This window comes from Podarcis bocagei, assembly GCF_964188305.1.
Source record: "Podarcis bocagei genome assembly, chromosome: 1".
NCBI lineage: Eukaryota > Metazoa > Chordata > Lepidosauria > Squamata > Lacertidae > Podarcis > Podarcis bocagei.
The window spans coordinates 23,592,869-23,615,256 of record NC_138125.1 but is presented as its reverse complement, the minus strand read 5'-3'; the positions used below and the strand labels follow the sequence as shown (position 1 = coordinate 23,615,256).

General features: G+C 45.2%; 1 protein-coding gene and 1 long non-coding RNA gene across 4 annotated transcripts in view; both read left to right on the top strand.

Moving 5' to 3' along the window:
- The first annotated feature begins 664 nt into the window (after positions 1 to 664).
- LOC308576380 lies at positions 665 to 11,491 on the top strand. Of its 2 annotated transcripts, none has more exons than XR_014003197.1 (4): positions 665 to 885; positions 4,841 to 4,952; positions 10,911 to 10,990; positions 11,100 to 11,491. It is a non-coding gene; the product is annotated as an uncharacterized lncRNA (long non-coding RNA). The 2 variants fall into 2 exon arrangements; XR_014003198.1 differs by lacking the exon at positions 665 to 885 and adding an exon at positions 922 to 1,010.
- A 4,452-nt stretch (positions 11,492 to 15,943) lies between these two features.
- The window catches only part of SLC24A4 (solute carrier family 24 member 4), a 121,508-nt gene continuing 115,063 nt past the window's right edge, over positions 15,944 to 22,388 (top strand). The window contains exon 1 of one of the 2 annotated variants that reach the window (XM_081173315.1): positions 15,944 to 17,161. In XM_081173315.1, coding sequence (XP_081029441.1) covers positions 17,005 to 17,161 — 157 coding nt within the window. In that variant the 5' untranslated portion in view covers positions 15,944 to 17,004. The remainder of the gene's footprint in view (positions 17,162 to 22,388) is intronic. The other variant, XM_081173316.1, reaches the window with a different exon arrangement.

The following is a 22,388-nucleotide window of genomic DNA, read 5'->3' as shown; positions in this document are numbered from 1 at the left end:
CAAACATCACTTCATCCCGAGAAAGGTGGAAATGTGGCTCAGGATTTAGGCACTTCGGTATTTAAACAAAACAAGGAAAAAGACATGCAAAATTAGCCAGGCAAAGGGCAGCTATTTGACCCCCTCAGCCATCCTGTTTCCTGCTTTTATTTAAGATGACACAGGAGTGTGCCATTACTTCTGTGTCCAGCCTCACTTGGACAGGCCAGCCTGAATGCGGTTGTTGCTTGAATGCTGGAAGGCATCTTATTGCTGATACTTTGCAATAAGTGAGACGGGTGTCAGCATCCATGAAAGCAGAGCTTAAAATACATTTGGCACACTTGCAAAAGAGCCGCATGCCAAAGCTGCACACTTAGAAAGAGCGTGCAGGTAGAAAACGCTTCTACTCAATATTATTCTGTTGCAGTAATTGTCCTCCTTATATCCCCAGACGAAGGCCTAAGAAGGCCTTAGCTCTCATGTTTTTTTGAGGCTCTCTGTTTCCAAGCTCAGCGGTGAAGGTCACTGGGTGACTTTGAGCTAATCTCTCTTTTTCTCTCTCTTAGACTTAGGGCTTCTGTTTGTCCCACCGCTTCCGCCTGGGAAAACCTGATCTTTAGAGCAGAATTGGAACAAATGACTATCATTTCCAGGGATGAACAGTGGGTTTTCCAGGGGAAAGCATTGGGCCAAAACTGCTCAGATCCATGCCTAGAAAGTGGGGGACAAGTGAAAACCACTCAAGTCCATGCTGTCTAAGCACAGGACAAGTGGAAATGGGGACAAACCCTTATTTCCTTACAGGCAGGGCTTTTGTTTTCAGTCGGAACTCGCCGGAACTCAGTTCTGCTACCTCTCAGGTGTGCGCCAGTGCCTTATAAGAGAACAAAGGAGGTGTTCATGGTGAATTCAAATAGCACTGCTTACAGGGTTGTTGTTGCTGTGAGGACAGGGAGGAAGGGAAATCCATGTATGTGTGCCACCATGAGTACCTCAGACGAATTACATAATTCCACCTTCAAAGCCAGGTTGGGTTGCTTTTCTTTAAGTTTATAGAAACTGGTGTAGCGAATTATTTATTTTTGGAGATCTGCTTTTTGATTTGAATTTTTTTTTCTCTTAATTTTAGATAATTTGAAGCAGAAGTCTTTTTTTGGCATATTTATTGATTATTTATACTTAGTCATAAAAATCATCATCATCAGTTGTTAACATGCCACCTAGACCCTTTCCTCCTCAGGGTCATCATAACGTTAACTTGGGCCTACCTGAATGTTTTTCAGGGAGCCCCTGTTTGTGAACCCTCTTTGGTGAAACTGAGCGCGCATCTCATAACTTTTATTTCTCCCTATAATTTTAGACAGGGTTAATGTAGGACATCCTTTGACCTGGAGGGCTTTCTGCTGGAGTTAGTAAAAGTTACTTTTTAGTGAGCCAGGGCACTCTGCCTATGCTCAAGTCAAGACACCCACTTCTACATTATTCACATTTCATTAGACTCATCCTTGGCAGTGAAAACTGGTGCAATCTGTGGCTAATAGCCAGAGCTTTTAATCTGGGCTGGTTTGCTCACGATATTCTTTGAGTGCCACTACATTCCCATCAAATGAACTGATCTCACTTATCTTCTCAGAGGGAGTTCCCTGGCTGAAAGGTTTATGGCAGCTGTTTGCTAGCAAGTGCAGAGTTTTCTTCCTAAAGATAAGTTGCTGCTGTAAATCTTAGACATGGCAATTGGACGAGGGAGAATTCATTGACTTTTGAACCTGAGAAGTTCATGGGACAAAAGTCTCGTGTTCTCTCCTCTGTCCAAGGAAAGGAAAGAACCACATCAGTGAAGCTGCGCAGGGGGACTTGTCATCTGGGCAGCACGGGACTTCCATACACACTGCCCAGGCTTGTGTAAGATTATAGCCAGTCTTAAAATAATAATAATAATGCAAAACTGTATTGTAACATTAAAATAACTGGCCAGTAGAAATATAAAGCAACCAAAAATATAAAAATATAAAGGAACAAAAACAGGAAAAAGAAAAAAAAACTATACAAAAGACAACAACTTGGTTCACAGCTGTTACCACATAAAATAAAGTACATTCTCAAGAGACTACACAATAAACTAGATGTTACAACATGAACCGACCAGATTAAAGAGAGTACAAAACAAATGTTATGAATACCAAATAATGCCATATTTCATCAGGACTTGCAATCCCTGTGATTGACTTCTCATATAAATAGCAAATGGCTGCCAAACAAATGGAAAATCCATAGATTTAGCTGCACCCCAAGATACCTGTAATGGTTCTAGGGGTTGCTCGTGCGTAAGCCGGTGCCAACACCTGGCTGGGTTGCCTGAGTGAACCTTTCCTGTCCGGACAGCCACTCACCCGTGGCTGTCTCAATCGCTGGCAGAATCCATCAGTGGGCGTTTCTTAAACTTCTTCCAACATAGAAGTACTTTCACACCCAGTCTCCTCCTACTCTCCCTGCGCGGAAGCCTTCTGCGCAAGGAGGGTGTAGACAGTGGAGGACCCTTCCTCCCCCCACTGGTTCCCGGCAAGGAGTCATGTGACTCCCTCTCAGATTCCCCCATCTGCCCCCCTTCTCCACTGGAGCTGAGCTGATTCCCTTCCCCAGAAGATGGGCTGCCTCTCCCGATCCCGGGACGCTCTCTGGAAACCCTCTGGAGCTCTCTCTCTCCCTCCGGCACTGATGGCAGTTCCCTGACAATACCCTTAATTTTTGAGTCAGTTTTTCAGAAATTGCTTTATTAAACCAAATATTTAAAGAAAAATCTAAGGACTCCTTCTAGCCCTGTGATATGGTCAACTGAGCAGTTATAAACAGAAAAATTGTAAGTGGTTCACATAATAAACCATTTTTGATTTGACCCATCAAAAATGGAAAAAAGACGCAATTATATCCAGTATTTATTGAGCATTTCTTCTGATTTGTTTAAGGACACTTATACGGCAATGAGCATTCATCCATATTTGCTTTTGGTGTGTTCATGTCTTCCTGTTGGTCATTCGTTCATCCCACATTTTTTAATATTTTTGTCTTGCTTCTGTTTCACCACAACCACACCCACACCCACCCACCCAGACAGCAATAATGTGGTATAGCATTGTGGAAGCAGCACAAAGGACACAAAAGTGAAATAAACCTGCCACAATGCACTACTATTATGTCGAGAACATATTGCGGAATACACCTGCAATAAAATGCCATTCTGGATGAGACCCTAAAGGCTGGTATATTGGGTCCTCCCTTAAAGAGGGCACGTATTGCGGTGAGACCTGGCAAACCGACACCCTGTGCTGTGGGAGGGTACGATTGGTCAGCTGGGTGCAATCTGGCCAATGGGGTGCAGTCCAAACGGTTTGAGGGACCTATTTATGCCCATGCCCAGAGCTTCCTTTTTCGGCGCATGCATTCGGAACACCCGCACATGTCTCCCTACTTTTAGGGCTTTGTGCTTGACCTTGCTATGCCGCCGTGTGTTGTCTGTCATTGGGACAGGGGCACGGCAGGAATTTCCCACTTGGCTGATTGGCTGTTGCCATTTGGGTTTCACCTGCTGCGTAACAAATCGTAACAACTTGTAAGGTTGCGGATAGGCACTGGCTCAGGTGATAGGGATGGGAGAACGCTCTTGCCATCCCTATGTGAAATGTATCCCGTTAAAGGAATCTAGGGACTCGATGGTTTGGTCAACCCCTGAGAGGGGTTTGTGCCCGTGCCTGAGTCCAGGGGGACATTTGGGTGGTGGCAGAGTTAGCCCATTCCCGGCTTTCTGCTTATCCAGGTTTTCACCCTTGTCTGACCTATGCTGGAACCCTGGGTCAGCGCTACCTGCATAGCAGGGAGCTAGTCAAACCAGAGCCTATGCAACCAGTCACTTTCTGTAATCAATAAAGTTATGGTCAAAATTCTGCCAAAAACCAAACCAAAATTTTGAGTCATGTGTGAATTTATTTAGGGGGGAGGTTTCAGGGACATGGGGGGGCATTGTGGGTTAAACCACAGAGCCTAGGACTTGCCAATCAGAAGGTTGGCGGCTTGAATCCCCACGACGGGGTGAGGTCCTGTTGCTCGGTCCCTGCTCCTGCCAACCTAGCAGTTTGAAAGCACGTCAAAGTGCAAGTAGATAAATAGGTACCGCTCCGGTGGGAAGGTAAACGGTGTTTCCGTGCACTGCTCTGGTTCGCCAGAAGTGGCTTAGTCATGCTGGCCACATGACCCGGAAGCTGTACGCCGGCTCCCTCGGCCAATAAAGCGAGATGAGTGCCGCAACCACAGAGTCGGTCACGACTGGACCTAATGGTCAGGGGTCCCTTTACCTTACCTTTCAGGGTCTGAACACACAAGTGACAGAACCAGCCTTTGCAAAATACCGACAGTCTGCAGGCACCCTAAGAGAGCAACCATGCTTAGTCGCACATGCATAGCCAGTTCCCACAACCCACGCCTAGAGATCAGTGTGAGCAGGTCAGAAGATGTTGCCTCTATGCAGACTTGGGGAAACCTTAATTTTTTTGTATCCAGTTATAACCTGTTCAGAGGGGACAGAGCTCTGTGCTCATCTCAGCTATGTCTGCTTGCAGGGTTGGGATGCCAGGTCCTGTATAAATCTTATCTGGTATGTAGACACATTCACTGACTTGCACTTTGATCACTGACTGCTGATTAATCATGTGGTTTTGAAGTATGAATTATTTTTGCGCCTGGAAGATTAGTATAATTCCAGCTTTAACTGCACTATTGTAGTCATATGATCTGAATGGAGATTACTTCTTATGGTTAGTGGGTTTCCTTTGTTCAGTTGACTCACAAAACATCCTTTTCCTTTCAGTTAATCTCCAAAGGGTCGTGCATCCCCAGCAGGTTCTTAAAGCTGCACAACGTTGCATTTAAAGCCAAGAGAAACTTCTCAGTCGAGAAGGAGACCAGAAATTTGCCTGCCTGTGAGTAACCACATGCTTAGTTAGGTCTGATCCTTGTGATTTCCATGAGACCTGACAGCATTAATGATAATCCCTCACATGTTGGGTGAAAGGAAGTGGCTTCTAACAACACTGTACATTAATTCTTTCTCCGTTGTGGCATTTGAAATTAGGGAATGTGCTTTTGCACCATTCATTTGCAGAAGCACAAGATCGTAGCAACGTCTTCCCATCCAATATACTCTGCTGCTCCATGCAAACCTGCCATAGCCTGACCGGAAGTAGTACTTGAGATTATTTTTAATAAGACCAACCTAGTGAAATACAGCATTCTCTTTCTTTTTATAATCACTTACAAGAATACGATTCCTAATTTTTTTGGGGGGTGGGGAGGACTGTTTCCCACAGTAGAGCTTTATGGTGAGACTTGCCCCTGTCACTTGACATGTTTCCCAATTCATACAGCACAGAGCTACCTGGTACCTTCTTTTCTTTCTGTGGCTGCTGTTGCGCCCTTTTCTCTGTTAGTGATTCAGCATAGGGAGCGATATAGCAAGGATATGGAACCTTTTTGGCTCCGTGGGCTAGATCCTTATTCGGATCGGCCTCACAAGCCAAATTGGACATGTGGGTGGGGCCAGCCAACTATCAGTCACATGGTGTTAGTATGACTTCAGATGATTGACAGGTGAGTGGCTCCACCGAACTCTCAAAATCCCTTGTGTGTGGTGTACGCAAAGGGCTTTTAGCCCCTGAACTCCTGTTTGAGTCTTAAAACAGGAGCATGGGATTTTTCTTAAAATGCTTTGCAAATGTGCTTTTTGAAGTATTTCTCTTTTAAACAGGCAGGGGGTGGGTTAAAGAAAAAGCATGGATGTGCTTCAAAGAGTGCTTTTGCAAAGGGCTTTAAATCTTGCTACCTGTTCCCTCCTAGGAAAAGGGCATACAACGAAGGCAGGATCAGCTGATGGGCAGGTGCAAGCACTTTGGTGGAAATGGCCTCACAGGTCAAATTAGACCCCGTTGCTGGCCAAGAATGGTTCCTCATTCCTGCTCTACAGGCATAGGCATGGGTGTTGCAGCTGCCCAGCATGGTCAGAGTATTGGATCACCACGCCTGTTTGAGATTTTTTTTTTTGGGGGGGCAGGGTTTGCAGGGCAGGGTATTTATGGACTTGGTCTTCTGATTGTGGTCATAAAATAAATGAGAATTCCATAGCATTTGATTGGTCATTAAATGTCATGGTAAATCTCCTGTAAACAGCACACAATTGGTTTCATGGTATGTTTAGATCTAAAAGATAAAAGATTGTATGAACTGTTCCAGGTTTTTGTTTTTAGTCCACAAGAACACACTGCTTTTGTAGATAACTTGGGAGTATCTGAGGGCATCTAAACAATTATCTGTGCAGAGGAAATAACCCAAACAGCAACATTTCAGTTAAAGTTCCGCTTCTGTGCTGTAAACTTTCCCCCTTTCTTTGCTTTTGCTTCAGTGAAAAGCATAGGGATCTCCAGAGTATTTTGAATAAACGTTCAGTGAAATACCACTCAATAGTTGGACTCTTTGTTACCCTTTGCATGTCCTGTCAGTTCTGCTTCTGAGGGCATAATCTACCAAGAACACTTCCTCCTCTGGAGGCCTCACTGTGCTTCCATTCATTTCATATGACGAAGCGTCTCAGCCCCAGCTGACAAAAAGCCAAGGCGAGTTAAGTAGACATGCAAGGAGAGGGTAAGCAATACCCACTTATTTCATTAAAGCAGGCCAGACTAATAAGAGCACAGTAAAGTCAACGTGTGGCAGGAGCCACATCCTGAAACCACTTAGGAGCTAAATTCTAAGTGCAGAAAGTCTGCAGGAACTTGCGCTACCCCAGCAGAGAAGTTTGAGGGGCTGCAGAAAACTAGGCTAAAAACTCCAGTTTTGGAAAAGGGGGCGGGGGGGAAGAATAGTCTTCTATGCATATGGCTCCACACAACACAGAGTCAGCTTAGTTTTTGAAAAGGTAGGGCTATAGAAAGTCAGCTTAGTTTTTGAAAAGGTAGGGCTATAGAAAGTGTCTCCCCTCCCCCCAAGGACCGGTATTTATAGCAAGAATCTAAGCAATCTATACTGAACAATCTGCAAATATATTAGTAAGTAATGATCTCTCAGACGAATGTTTAATAAGAAAAGGAACTAGGCAAGGTTGCCCTTTATCCCTATAGTTGTTTATTTTGACGTTGGAAGTAATGTTAGAGAATATAAGAGCGCCTCTCCTAACCAGCGCCAGATTACCAAATAGGCAGAGTAGGCACTGGCTTATGGGCCCCATGCCTTCCAGGGACCCCACAACAACAGATCAAAATAATATTGATTTGATCCCGAAAGAAAATTACAATCAAGCTTTCTTAATTCAATGTTTTCCCACTAGAGCATGCGCACGAGAAACCTCCAGATACAAAGTTTTCAAAAATGTATTAGGAGATAATTTGTGAGGGTGGCCCCCCAAGATTTTGACTGCCGAGGGGCCTCTGCAGGTTTTAATCGGGCACTGCTCCAAACTGAGTGAATGAGCAGTAAAATGGCAAATGCAGTTCAATGTAAATAAGGGTGACATGATACACATCTTGGCATAAAATCTTAATTTCACATATACACTCATAGGGTATGAGCTGGTGGTAACTGACCAGGAATGAGACCTTGGGGTTGTAGTACATAGGTGGATGAAGATGTTGACCCAGTGTGCAGCAGCTGATTATTGATCTGATTATGATTAATGCAGCCATATGACAAAACCCTTTGCTTCACAAAATGAACTTTGTCCATAAGGAAACTGTTAGGAGATATGAATTTTTAATCTGGATTTGTAAATGTTTCTATGAATGTTGTACACTGGCTTTATAGAAATGTTACTCCATTTGTCTCTGCACCTCAGTATTGACAGTTTTATGGCTGGACAAATGTTCCAACAGGGTCAAATATTGGCACATGAAGTGAGGAGTAACTACAGGAGTTAGGAGTGATTTGTGGGCGGCTTACACACATCGTTGTCGGATTGTAGCTCAGTTAATTTATTAGCTTGTGCACTAAAGCAAATTGCTCATCTTCTCGTATGAACAGGATGGCATTAGTGAACTTTGTTAGAAAGCTGTTCAGCTATGTCTTACAATCCCTATTCTCATTGTGACCCATACAGTCAGTCATAAGGAATTTCTCGGTAACAGCACATGATCAAATGAACTTGTGTGTGTGTGTCCTATTGGTACAAATGGAAGCTATATTTGGGGACTCAGCTACAAGCAACAGCACATCATGGATGCAGGTGGAGGCTCTATAAATTAATGCTTCTCAGATGTAAGTAGAGCAGAACTTACTGCAAAAAACAACAACAACCAGCATTGTTGGATGGGGCCAAGAGGTTGTGGCTTGAGGAGAAAAGCGATGTCCATTGATTCCCACTGCAAGAAGAACTCCCAGAAATCTGGAGCCAGACCAGATCCTAGCGTTTCAATAAAGAAAGATTGTTATTCCATAGAGAATCCTAGCGAGTGTCTGTGTGTGGGGAAATTCTGGGAAAGCTTTGACTTGTACTTCAAAGTAAGTTAAAATTAACTCTTTTTTATCTAGCAAAAATGGAAAGTTGATGACCGGAAAATCCAGCTAGTTAAAGTTAAAAGCTGGCCAATTCTTTAACTTTTGAGCTAGTTAATTAGCTAGCAAATTTCCAATAACTGGTGCTGAGGAAGAGCATAAAGCGTGTTCTCCCTAACAGAGAGCATGTGTTGCGGTTGGGGGAACAAGCCACTCTGAAGTGACTAGGCAGATTTGGCAAGGAACCCAAGCCTTAAGGGTTAAAATTGGGTTGTTGGGGATTTTTGATTGTTGCCAATTTTGGAGGAGGGGTCAGAGGCTTTATATACAGGGGCCAGACGTTGGGGCTTTCTCTTGGCCGTTTTGCACCGGATCACCCGCCCTCCCTCCCTTTTATTAGGGTGGTTTTTCTTGCTCGCTTGACCTTGCTATGCCTGTCATGGGGTCGTCCGCCTTGGAGCGGGGGCCTGGTAGGAATTTTGCCATTTGGCTGATTGGCTGGTGCCATTTGGTTTTTGCCTACTGCTTAGCAAATCGTCACAACTTGTAAGGTTGGCGGTTAGGCATTGGTTAAATTGGTGCTTGGAGGGGTAAGTGCCTATCCCTCCAAATGGTGCGGAAAGGGAATTCCGTTAAAGGAATCCAGGGGCTTGTCATTCTTTTCGTCCTTGTCCCTGGCATCAGACTTGGGCCGTGCAAGCCCCATAGGAACATGAGGGTGAGAAGTGAGGGACTGATGCCCAGCTTCATTTTCTCACCCAATACTTGTTTCCCATGCTGGCTTCCGCTGGAATCCGGAAGTCAGTTCTGTCCCTGGGCATGGACAGATAGTCATAACCAATGCCTAAGCAACCACTCACATTTTTTGTATTTTGAATAAAGTTGTGGCCAAAATTATGCCAAAAACCTTAAACAAAAATTAATGTGTGATGTGTGACTTTTTTGGCGGGGGGTGGCGTTGTGGGACTCAACACGCAAAGTTCTTTGGATAGAAACGTCAGCTTTTGCAGATAAATCCACCGGCATATGTAATGACTTGGATGCCATATTGTCATAGTTGTCAACTTTTCCCTTTTCTTGCGAGGAATCCTATTCAGAATAAGGGAATTTCCCTTTAAAAAAGGGAAATGTTGACAGCTATGCATATTGTTCGCAGAATCAGTGATGGATGCAGCCAGGAGACTGTCTAGTTTAGATAGTTTTGGATACCTTTCAGTTAGTCCTACTTAAAGGATGTGGAAAATGTGCTTGAGGCTTTGAGGACTACTCCTGTGTACTGGACTCTTTGCCTGTCCTGGCTATCAGAATCTGCTAGGACCAGGATTACTCAGAAATTATCAGTATTGCTTTGAGAAAAGGAATTATTCCTGCTACACTGAAAAGGTAGTGGGTGAAATTTTGCATCCCCTTGGCTCAGTGCCCTGTGTGGGATAACCTCCCACGCTGCTCTAAATCCAGCACTGTTATCCATGTCACAAGTCTTCCTTGCTGCTGAATGAGGAATGGGCACTCCAGGATAATTAAAAACATTCCAAAGTGTTGTACAATGCATTCATTTTAGAATGAATTATAAAGTTGAACCAAATGGGTCCCAGTCATTTTAATTTTTCATTCATTTTGAATGCCTACCAGAATACTGGAATACTGTGTCCAGTTCTGGGCATCACAATTTAAGAAGGATGTCGACAAGTTGGAATGTGTGCATAGGAGGGAGACCAGGATGATCAAGGGTCTGGAAACCAAGCCTTATGAGGAACAGTTGAAGGAACTGGGTATGTTTAGCCTGGAAAAGAGGAGACTGAGAGGAGATATGATAGCCATCTTCAGGTATCTTAAGAGCTGTCACGTGGAAGAGGGAGCATGCTTGTTTTTCTCCTGCTCGAGGGTAGGACTCAAACCAATAGCTTCAAGTTATAAGAAAGGTGATTCTGACTAAACATTCGGGGGGGGGGGGATTCTGACAGTAAGAGCTGTTTGACAGTGGAACAGACTCCCACAGACTCCCTCCTTTGCATGGCCATCTGTCATGGATGCTTTAGCTGAGATTCCTGCATTGCAGGGGGTTGGACTAGATGACCCTTGGGGTCCCTTCCAACTCTATGATTCTATTCCTTTACATAGTCTGATTCAAACTCTGAATTACCTGGCATGCCCCTCCCAGTCTCAGAATCTGGCAAATCATCCTCTTCTTAAGAGAAGTCTTTGTGAATTGAATGCTAGTGGTTTTAATGAAGTGTGTGTGTGTGTGTGTGTGTGTGTGTGTGTGTGTGCGCGCGCATGCGCTTTGGTTCCTACAGGATAAAGAACAGTTGAAAAACTGAAACAGAATATAACCACACATGCTCTGCAAATATTTGGGGATATTAGTAAATAGCATAACCAACTTGTTCCATTGTTTTCAGTGGGTCTACTCCAACCATGGCTAAGTCTGGATCCAGTCCCAGGTCACAACCTATTTTGAAAACAGGGTCAACTGAAATAGGTAATTTGCGGCATTATAGTTACAGCACTTCAACTATGACAAACCAACGCTACTCACTCTCAGAGCTGTTTCGGAGTCCTCCCATTCTGATTCCCTCCCATCCCCTTAGTTTCTCCCACAGGTGACTGCCAGCAAATTGCAAGGAGGGTGGGGAATTGTGCTTCATGATGTCAGCAGCTTTAGTCACACTGCAGAGACAGTATGTGCCAGATGGAAACTACTGACTTGTTCTCCTGCTTCTGCATCCCTCAGAACCAAAAGCCACACTGCAAGGCATTGCTTCATTCAAATTCTGCACCCCATTGGAGACTGGCATGATGACGACGCAGCATGGCAAGAACCCGAAGCCTGAAGAGCAGGTTGCGCAAGAGAAAAGCTGGCAATTCCCCTGCCTTGCAGTTGATGTTCCTGCTCAACTGAGCTTTGGCTGAAACACCCTCTCATGTTAACATTTTTTAAAAACCTGTAACAGTTTGTAGATAATGTTTGAGAGCCAAATTGTTTCATTTGGTGACGAAATAAATAAATAAATAAATAAATAAATAAATAAATATAATAATTTATTAATTATACCACACCCATCTGGGCGGCTTCCAACAAAACACTAAAATACAATAACCTATTAAACATTAAAAACTTCCCTAAACAGAGCTGCCTTCAGATGTCTTCTAAAACACCGGTATCACTTCTCAGCCTTTGGGCTAAGATCAAGTGTGTGTGTGTGTGTGTGCAACAATGCAGGTTTCACATTTACATTTACAAATCCAGATTAAAAATTCATATCCCCATCAGTTTCCTTATGGACAAAGGGACTCTGATGCAAACATGAAGTTCTCATTCATATGGGAACTTCTCATGCAATTCTGTGTTGGGACTGGGTCTGCACACACAAACTCATTGCACCTTCAGAATTGTGAGTTTGATGGAAAATGTGCACATTTTAAATGCCATGGGCATTACTGCATTTTTTAAAAATAGAAGTTCAAATTTAGCACCAAACGCATCAGTATATAATGCACTCTTTGCTAACTCCTTGATTCAGTAATTCAGGGTTCCATCATTGTTCTTTTGATTCCCGTGGAAGAAAAGAGAGGAACAAAGTAATTGAAATAAAACAACCTATTGTCCTATTGTTGAACCTTGTAAGCTCTGGGAGATTTTTCAGCTGAAGAGCAGGGTGAAATACTTCAAAGAAGTAAATACTGGGCATGGTTTTGTCCCTGGCAAGAGTGTATACTTTTGAGTTTACCTAGAGTTTTAAATGTTGAAGGAGCAAATTAAGGACCTTGACAGATGCTGGCTATCAGCAACAAAAGGTGGCAAATGTAAACCACCCTGTGATCTTCAAATAAAGGGTGGTATCATCATCATCATCATCATCATCCAAGCCAAAAGAGCCAAAAATTGAATTGGTTGTCATCACAATAATTTGTAGTGCTGTTGAAGGGAGAATTGAGGCAAAATCAAGGACTTTCCAGGACTGAGAAGGAACAAAGGAACAGAATCACAGTCTTGGAAATTAGATTTAAAGCTGCAACTTCTGTGAAAATCATGCAGACTTGTTAAGTATGTTTCTCTATATTCTCCACATATAGTTCTATGCATATACCTAGAACTTTTTAGTAGATTAGAAAGTTCTCTTTTACCAAAAACAAAAACAAAAAAAAAAAAAAAACAGCTCCCACAAAATTGTATTTATTTTTGTTCCTTTTGTTTCCAGACACCTGCACAGGGATTGTAAAAGAAAGAAAAAAAGAAAGAAATATCTCCCAACTGTTGTTGCACGCAAAACAATAAAAAAGGAGCTTGCTCTGGAAGTACCTTTAGAAAGAAGGTATCTTTAGGTAGAAAGGGGGGGGCTAACATTTGACAGAAGAAAACATGCCTTGTTTCAAGTTAATTGAACAAGGGGATCATAATAGGAAGGGTAGGCATACTAAGGCCTGGGTGCCGGATCCGGCTTGCGGACGGTCTAGGAATCAACATGTTTTTACATGAGTAGAACGTGTGCTTTTATTTAAAATGCATCTCTGGGTTGTGGGGCCTGCCTGGTGTTTTTACATGAGTAGAATGTGTGCTTTTATTTAAAATGCATCTCTGGGTTATTTGTGGGGCATAGGAATTCGTTCATTCTTTTCTCCAAAATATATTCTGGCCCCCCACAAGGTCTGAGGGACAGTGGACTGGCCCCCTGCTGAAAAAGTTTGCTGACTCCTGATAATAGTATGCTAGCAAGCTTTGTATGAGGCATTTTTGTGGAGCAAAGTTACCTGAAATGACAAGGGATGGAAATAATATTAATCACCATGAACTTCTACAATGTAGAAAGCCGACTTTCACGCTCAGAAGTCTTACGTTTACTATACGAACACATGATAGAGCACTCCTTGAATCTGTTAATTTCAGCACTCAGATCCTGCTTCCTGCCATATTTACGGTGGCCAGTAATTATAGGATTTTAAAATATTAAGCTATCCATAATTTAAAACAGTTCATACAAGCAAAGCTGCCAATTCCAGTTTCCAAGAAAAAGAGGGAGCAGTGCTGTGCCAGGCAAATGAGTGTACTTGGCAGGTGAGTCTAAGAACGAGGTACAGCTTGAACACACACAATCAGTCAGTACACACAGTTCAGAAACAAGTGCTATTAAACAGATACAGCTGGAGCTTTGAAGGATTTGGTGAAGTTGCCAGATGTCACTTTTATGACCTGGCTTTGGACTTGTCCTCCTCCTCCTATCATGATTGTCTCTGAAATAGAGTCGTGTTAGGGTTCAATTGGAGGGAAATCAGGCAATTTATGAATAAGGTGACTATGTTCTAGTTTTTAGAGGACAGTCATCTATTTGAGCAGCTGTCTGGCCCATTTTAAAGATAAATTACCATAAGAAGGGAGAGCAGTGGCTGTGAAGTTGCCCATCAACAGCACTTAGACAACAAACTGTGTTAGATACCCACTATGGTGACATGTAAAAGTAAAGGGTAAAGGGACCCCTGACCATTAGGTCCAGTCGTGGACGACTCTGGGGTTGCGGCGCTCATCTCGCTTTATTGACCGAGGGAGCTGGCGTACAGCTTCTGGGTATGTGGCCAGCATGACTAAGCTGCTTCTGGCGAACCGGAGCAGCACACGAAAACACCGTTTACCTTCCCGCCGGAGCGGTACCTATTATCTACTTGCACTTTGACGTGCTTTTGAACTGCTAGGTTGGCAGGAGCAGGGACCGAGCAACGGGAGCTCACCCCGTTGTGGGGAATCGAACCACCGACCTTCTGTTCGGCAAGTCCAAGGCTCTGTGGTTTAACCCACAGCGCCACCTGCGTCCCCATGGTGAGATGTATTTCTATGCAAAAGTAGATCCATGACTTTTTTTCAGGGGGGAAGTCACCAGACCTCATTTCCGGCACCTCTTGTGTAGGTGCCATTGGCATTCTTAGAGAAAGAGGGGGGCATTTATGATGAGTTCTGGCACCTCTTTTTCGTTGGTGGTTCGAATCCCCGCGACGGGGTGAGCTCCCGTTGCTCAGTCCCTGCTCCTGCCAACCTAGCAGTTTGAAAGCACGTCAAAATGCAAGTAGATAAATAGGTACCGCTTTGGCATGAAGGTAAGCGGCATTTCCGTGCGCTGCTCTGGTTCGCCAGAAGCGGCTTAGTCATGCTGGCCACATGACCCGGAAGCTGCAACAGCTCCCTCGGCCAGTAAAGCGAGATGAGCGCCGCAACCCCAGAGTCGTCCGCAACTGGACCTAATGGTCAGGGGTCCCTTTACCCTTTACCTAAGTATAACATTAATGGACTGAGGCTGAAATACAAACATATAGTTTGCATTACAGTTGTACCTCGGGTTAAGAACTTAATTTGTTCCAGAGGTCCATTCTTAACCTGAAACTGTTCTTAACCTGAGGTACCACTTTAGCTAATGGGGCCTTCTGCTGCTGCCGTACAATTTCTGTTCTCATCCTGAAGTAAAGTTCTTAACCCGAGGTACTATTTCTGGGTTAGCGGACTCTGTAACCTGAAGCACCTGTAACCCGAAGTACCACTGGACTTTGGTGAATTTTGTAGCCTTTTACTGTATTTTTTGCACCATAACACTCACTTTTTTCCTCCTAAAAAGTAAGGGAAAATGTCTGTGCGTGTTATGGAGGGAATGCCTACAGGTGGCATGCCTACGGATTTTCCTCCTCTAAAAACTACGTGCGTGTTATGGTCAGGTGCGTGTTATAGAGCGAAAAATACGGTAATTTTTTTTGCAAACCTTATGAGGAACCATACTGCAGATGCCCCAGGGTAGTATTCAGCTGCCTTTTACACAAAGCAAACCCACTGAAATGAACATGATGAAGTAAGGGTAAGGCCCATTCATTTCCACAGGTCTACTTGGAGTAAACTTTATTTTTTCATCGGAGAAATGTTGGAGGGTATGCAGAGACCCAACTTTTGCGTTCAACGAAAGGCACTGTTTGAAAGAGCCCACAGGAGCCAGTGTTTCTGGTTTCTTCTTCAAATTATGTTTAAATATATGAAATAAACATTTTCACCCAAACCGGCAGCTTCGCACAGTCCCCAGTCCACCTCAACCTTTCCGTCCTTTCGAAAAGTCGGGATTCATCCATGGGCATAGCCAGGATTTTTGTTAGCGGGGTGAGGACTTTGTTAGGGGAGTGGGCAGAACCGCCTTGACTGGTCAGTTAGTGAAGTATTTCTATTGTTTTACTTGATCTGAGGGGGCAGCTGCTCCCCCCCCCCGGCTACGCCCATGGCTTCATCGCTGAGGGAATTCATTCCACCTTGAGGGAAGGGGAAAGGCGGGGGGGGGGGGAAGCAACTTGGGTGTGATCTTGAGTGTGACAGGGCTGGGCTCAGCGGCGCAAGCACATGCTCTTGCACGCTTCATCCCCGAACCCACAGCACTTGCCAAGCGCTAAATAGAGAAGAGATAATTCCTGCGCCATTTAGGGGAAAAGATTAATTTGGTCAGTTAATCCCCTCCTGCTCCTCCTTCTCTCCTCCCGCCCACCGCGAAGACCGAGCGCGGGAAAATGCACAAACAGTTCTGCAGGTGACCGTCAGCGCGAGGCGCAGAGGGGACCCTGTGGTGCCCGGAGAGGAGGCGCATGCGCGTTGGTTGCGCGGGCGAGGGAGTGTATGTGGGGGGTGGCTTTGCGCGGGTTGAGGGAAGCGCTAAGGTGCTTCGGAGGGAGAGAAAGTTGCCCGCGAGCGGGATAAGGAGGAGGACCAGGAGGCGTTGCAAGCCAGCCGGCCAGCCAGCCAGCGCAGGAACTTGCCCCTTGCTGGTGGCTCCTCGCCCGGAGAAAAGGGCAGGGGGAGGAGAGCGCGTGGCTGGTGCGCCCGGGAGCCCAACAACTCCGAGCCGCCAGAGGGATGTGGAGCCTCGCGAGGAGGAGGCGGAGGAGAGTCGCCGCCGCCGCTGATGCTTCGCAAGCCGCTGACGAGGGAAGGAAGGGGGCTCTCAAACTTTCCAGCGGGATGCTGCGCGGAGCTGCGCTGCTGCGGTCCTGATCGCTCTCTGTCCTGAAGCGGCGCTTGCCTGGGGTTTTTCAAGGGCACTTTCGGCTCCCACCTCCGCCCCGCCACCGCTGTGGAGGGAAGCTGCTGGATGCTGCTGCTGCAACTGCTTCTCCATCGCCGGCGGTGATTTCTTGCCTGGATCTTTTATTTATTTTTTGCCTCCGGCGCCAGGCCTGCCGTGGGGCGACGACGGGCTCCTGAGCCTGAGCAGAGCTCGCGAAGCCACCCCGAACTCTCCACCTGCTGCTGCCGAGGAGGCTTTGCCTTGCTGCGCACCGGCCCGCTCCCCCCCCCCCGCCCCCCGTCCTGTGACTCCCTGTTGATGCGCACCCGGCTCTTGGCCGTGGGGATGGAGCCCTCCGCGGGGACCCCCCGCAAGTGAGCCCCGCTCGCGAAGGCGCGGAGGGGTGGGGGGAGAAGGAGGCTGCCTCCTCTTGACCCGCAGGACCTCCCCATCCTGTGCAGCGAGCCCCGGGGTCGCCATGGGGCTGGAAGTGCAGCCGAGCGGTCCGCCAAAGGCGCCTCTCTTCAAGCTGAGGAAAGTTCGCAAGAGGCGGGAGATGCTCCTGCAGCAGGTCGGCTTCATCTGCGCGATCCTATTCTTCGTCTGGGGCATGTCCACCCTGCTGTCTAAGCTAGGTAGGTGGCTGGCCAGAGGGGATGGGTTGGGAAGGGTGGGTGGGTGCATCGGAACCAACTTCTAGGGGCTAGGGTCCCTTCCTCTCCCCCAATGAAATATCTGAGAGGAATTGCCATTCAAATTGTGTCCATGCATCACATCATGTGATCAATTATGTGGGGAGGGGTTTACCTCCCACCCCCCGTATTTTATTCAAGTTGGTACCCCTGGTGGGTGGGTGGCTAGAGGCTTAGCTGGCAGAAACATAAAGTAGCAGCTGCCTGTGTCCTTTATCTCCCCCTCCCCAAATCTGGCCAGGATGCTTTCCCGGCCAGTGCAACAGCTGTTAGGGCACCAGGCATGCACGCACACCTGGGCGATCCTGTGTACCCCCAGACATTTCCCAAGAGTCCTGGGAATTGTAGGTCGACCTTCAAACCACCACACATCCTGGGATTCTTAGGGGATGTGCAGTGGGATCAAAGCAAAGGGCCATGTTTCCTACAGGAGCAACAAGCTGGATTCACCTGGGAAGCCCGCAAGTGAGATGTGGAGGCAACTGGTAATAGTCAAAAGCAAAAGTGCCTCTGGAAGCTGGTGGTTCTGTACAGGGTCATTCTCAGCGTTATCTTCAGTGAATTTGCCTTCTCCCCCTGCTCTAAAGCCATTGAAGCTAATGGAAGTCACAAGTACATCTTGTGGCAATGAGTACCACAAGTGAATTACATTATTGTGTGAAGTAGTGCTCCCCCCCCGACTTTTGTCCTGAATCTTCTGCCAGTAGGAATAGTGAAGTGTCAGGCAGTTCTTAGGTCCTGCTTGCAGTGAAATCCTATGCTATGCTTACTCAGAAGATTCGATGAGATTTACTCCTGAGCAAGTGTGTTTAGGATTGCAACCTTTGTCACCCATGGGATAATGCTTCATGCTTATAGGTTCATAAGGGTGAGATTGCTCCTGAATATTTGAGGAAATGGTTAAGGATTGGCTACTAGCAATACAAGGCAGATTTGTGTACATTTTTTTCATAGAGGAACGAACTTCCATCTAGGAAAAAACAACAGCATATTCGTATAAACTCATGTACACTCAGTTTTGCAACAGTCCTGTGACTTGTGCATTCAAACTGATTCCATACCTGTGAATTCCAGAGTCAGATCTGGAGATGATGAGTAGATGGAACATTTCTGAAACAGAACATTATATTTCCCTGGGATGTGGGATCCCATTTTAGGAGTGATTTTTTTTATGACTACTAAATATAATGTGCGAATGACTGTGGCTAACTATTAGTTCGGAAATGTAGGAAGAGCAGAACAAACCTGATGAGGAAGAGATCCCATATAGCAGTGCACAACGTCTCAGCAAAAGTAACCTGATGACTTTGTGTCCCATTTATTATATGTTGCATAAAAGCTACAGCCCCAACTGACAACTTTCAGCAGAGAAAGAGAGATTTTGCTGGAAAATGCTGCTGCCGATCTAATGTGCTTCATTCCTGCCTTGCAAGCTGAGTTGATGCAAAAAAAAACCCCGCTGAAATATTTTCTGTTTGCCTGCTGTGCTGCTTGCTGTAGGCTTAGAACAGTAATTCCAAAATGGGCAGATTAGAACAAGGGTTGCCAGATCAACATGGGGATGGAGTGGAGGTGGGGGAAGGAACCAAGGAATTTTGCTCTCTGTTCTGTAGAGTTTGACAAAGCAGGGTCAAATCAGAAAGCAGGTGTTCCCGAACTACAGAAATACAATAATAGGCTCTTAAATAAATGGACATCTCACCACCTTTGTTGTAGCGCTACTTCCTCCCCTTCCCCCACCAATGGGACTCCTGTTCCTTTAATGAGAGAGTCAGTTTGGCAGGTGTGGTGGCTCCTCCCTTTGTTGCCAGAAAAGCAGGCTGTTCCAAACATTAGTCTGCCAGGGCCCAGGTAGTTATTAAAGGAATGACCTGTGAGGCCATGTGTTGGCAGGCCTCCTTAGCTTAGCCACGGCTGTGCTACTTATCCTGATGCTAACAGCAGGTGCTGGGGAAGTAGAGCATCAAAAGCCACACCAGGAAGTAGACGTGCGTGGCCATTGGGAAGAAAGATAAATATTCCTTCTGTGGCTTCCCCTGTTAAAAGCTGGCACAGCTTCACGGCCAAGGATGGGGCATCATATGCACTCTTAGCTGGAGTAACTGAAGTTAATAGGACTTAATTTCAAGTGAACATGCATAGGATTGTGCTACGTCAGGGTGAGCTGTAAATCAGAAAGTCCCCGAATCAAATGAAAAGGCAACTTCTGGATTTTGGGTCCTCTCCCGGACCATAGATCATTAATGGGTTACCTTACCAAGCAAAGGGCAGAGGGTGCTCAAACAGAAGGCAAACCCAACAGCCCTCTGGCAGGTGACACGTGCAAGTGACCCCACACATTATGGAGGATGCAGAATGATGGCTATGTCGTTCCAACAGTGGTTGGAGGTAGCATGCCTGTGAATACCAGTTGCTGGGAATCACAAGGTAGAAGAGCACTGTTGCACGCATCTCCTGTTGCAGGCTTCCCATAGGCATCTGTTTGCCTGCTTTGTGAACAGAGAGTTGGAGTGGAGGCGCCTTTGGCCTGATCCATCAGGGCTCCTCTTACGTTCAAGCAAGCGAAGCCACATACCAAATTCTGCTTTTTAAAAAATCACCTTTCAGTTCTCAGTAGTGTAACTGAAAGGCAACATGCACAGTTAATTAAGGATTAGGATTAAGGGTAACATAAAGATGTCCTTCTCTGAAGGTTTTGTCCAGTTTTCTCAGACCTCTTCTCTGCAGATCCATGCCTCCCTTTTGCCAGCTTTAGTTCCCTGAAATCTGTTCTGCCTTGTTGCCTAAAGGAGACAGCTATGGGTTCAAATTTTACCTCTGCCACAAACGCTCAGGATACTTAGAAAGCTGCCTGACAAAATAAAGACCTGTTTGTCATTGTGGTGCAGTATTGCCTACATTGATGACTAGTGGCTCCCCCAGGGCACCAGGCAGAGGTTTTTCATGTCACATTGCCATCTGATCCTCTTATCTGGAGATGCCAGGGACTGAACTTGGGGACTGCTTGCAGAATAGGTGCTCTACTTGTTGACCTATGGTCCCTTGCTTTCGGTCCTTCCATTATTCTTTCAAGACTATTATTATTATTAATATGGATGTGTGTATGTGATAACACTGATCTACCTTACAGGGTTGTTGCAAGGCTTACTGAGATATGTGCATAAAGCATTTTGGACACCAAAATATGCTATTTGAATGTAATGTATTATTAGTACTTCATATATAGGTATCCCTGCACTATGCCATCCCTAGGAAAACAAGGCAGAGACAGGTATCAGTAGGATAAGTATCCAGTTTTTGTAGCTATTTGATCAAAACACTTTGCTAAAACCCCATTTGGCCATGCCCCTAAACTTTAAGTGTGGACAGTAAATAATTTCAGAAATTGTTTGGCTTTTGTTAGTCTCCAGACAAAGGGAATTTCAGTAGCAAGGTACACAACTTCTTCACTCACGTGGCAATTACTATGGCTTCCCTACTGTTCTACTTTGGAGAACATATGGTTTTGTTAAGAGGGCACTGTTGAGTGGCTTTATACATTTTCTGATGGGACAACAAGGAGGAGATTGTTTAAATGCCTAAAGCTGCACCCCTAACCCCATTTACCTGGGAGTAGCTCAGTTGGGTAAAACGTGAGACTCTTAATCCCAGGGTCGTCGGTTTGAGCCTCACATTGAGTGAAAGATTCATGTTGAGTGAAAGAAAGCATTGCGGGAGGTTGGACTTAGATGAGCCTCGTGGTTCCTTCCAACTCTGCAAATCTGTGATTTGAGTTGCTTCTAAGTAAGTAAAGGTAAAGGGACCCCTGACCGTTAGGTCCAGTCGTGGACGACTCTGGGGTTGCGGTACTCATCTTGCTTTATTGGCTGAGGGAGCTGGCGTACAGCTTCCGGGTCATGTGGCCAGCATGACTAAGCCTTCTAAGTAGGCAGGGTCAAAACAATGGAAAGAAGTTAGAATCAGTCTTCAGTTAATCTTGAATGATGAGTCACAAGCGGTTTTACTTACAATTAAGCAGTATATTTTTTAAAAAATAAATAAATAAAGTGGAACCGGCAAAGAAAATGTTGCATTTTGCCTTTGGTCCCTTACAGGAGTGCTCCTGTTCAGTTTTCCAGCAACCAGCCATGCTTTCTTCCAGAATATATAAACTGGGAGAGGCTCAAGTTGGCCAGTCAAGAGTTTTCTGTTGGCTTCCAGCTAACTCTTAACATTCGGTGGCTTCTGCTGAACACTGAGCATGCTGTGTCTATATTGGGCTTGGTTTTTTGGGGGTATTTCGCTCCCCTCTTTTTTAAAAAAGTGTACTTGTGCATTAAGATACCTGAAGCAAGGCGATAGCTCCTTCTTGTTTCAGAGCGGTTTTGTTTTGATCCCAGTCTAGTTGGAGGGTTGGGCTCTAAGCAACTGAATAGCAGGCATGAAAATACTTTAATGAAGGAGGAGGAGTGGAAGGAGCATTCTGTTCTATTGTAATAATATGAGAACTTGAATAAACTATAGGTTGTTGGGTTTTTTTTTTTGAAAAAAATAGAGTATTAGAGGGATGGAGCACAGATGTTTGTATTCCTCCCCCTCCTTTTCAGGAAGAAAGCAAACCTGCAAAATCTGCACTAGCAAAAACTTCTGAATATCTATAAAGGGCAACCTCATGCAAACACAGGGAGAGTGCTGGTTTAGAGCCTTTAACTCTATGGTCTGTTGGAGCATTTCATATTTTATTGGGTCCACAGTTTCCTTATCAGAAAGAAGGTCACTTGAACGATACGTTTAATCGTGAATCTTCCTTCTGTACCAATCGTAATGTCATAAACCTTTGCCCCCTGAGAATCTGCAAGCCCCCAAAAGGACGATGATACAAAAACATATCTAGTACCTAAGGACCAAGCCCATATTGTTGCTGAAGAAAGAGAGAATGAAGGCAGATGTAATATTTTAACAGTGGAAAAGGTGGTTTGATGGAGCTGTCATGGCGTTAAAAGCAATTGCATTTTTCTAGGCTGTTATAAAAAGGGGGGGACAAAGTTCTTCATGTTTGGTTTTTTGGGTACAGTTTGAATGAGGGAAGCTGAGACTTTTTGGGTAGTGCAATGTTGGAAGAATGTACTTTTTCACACAGTACGTAGTTAAACTACGGAATTGGCTTCTTGCCACCAATTTGGATGGTTTT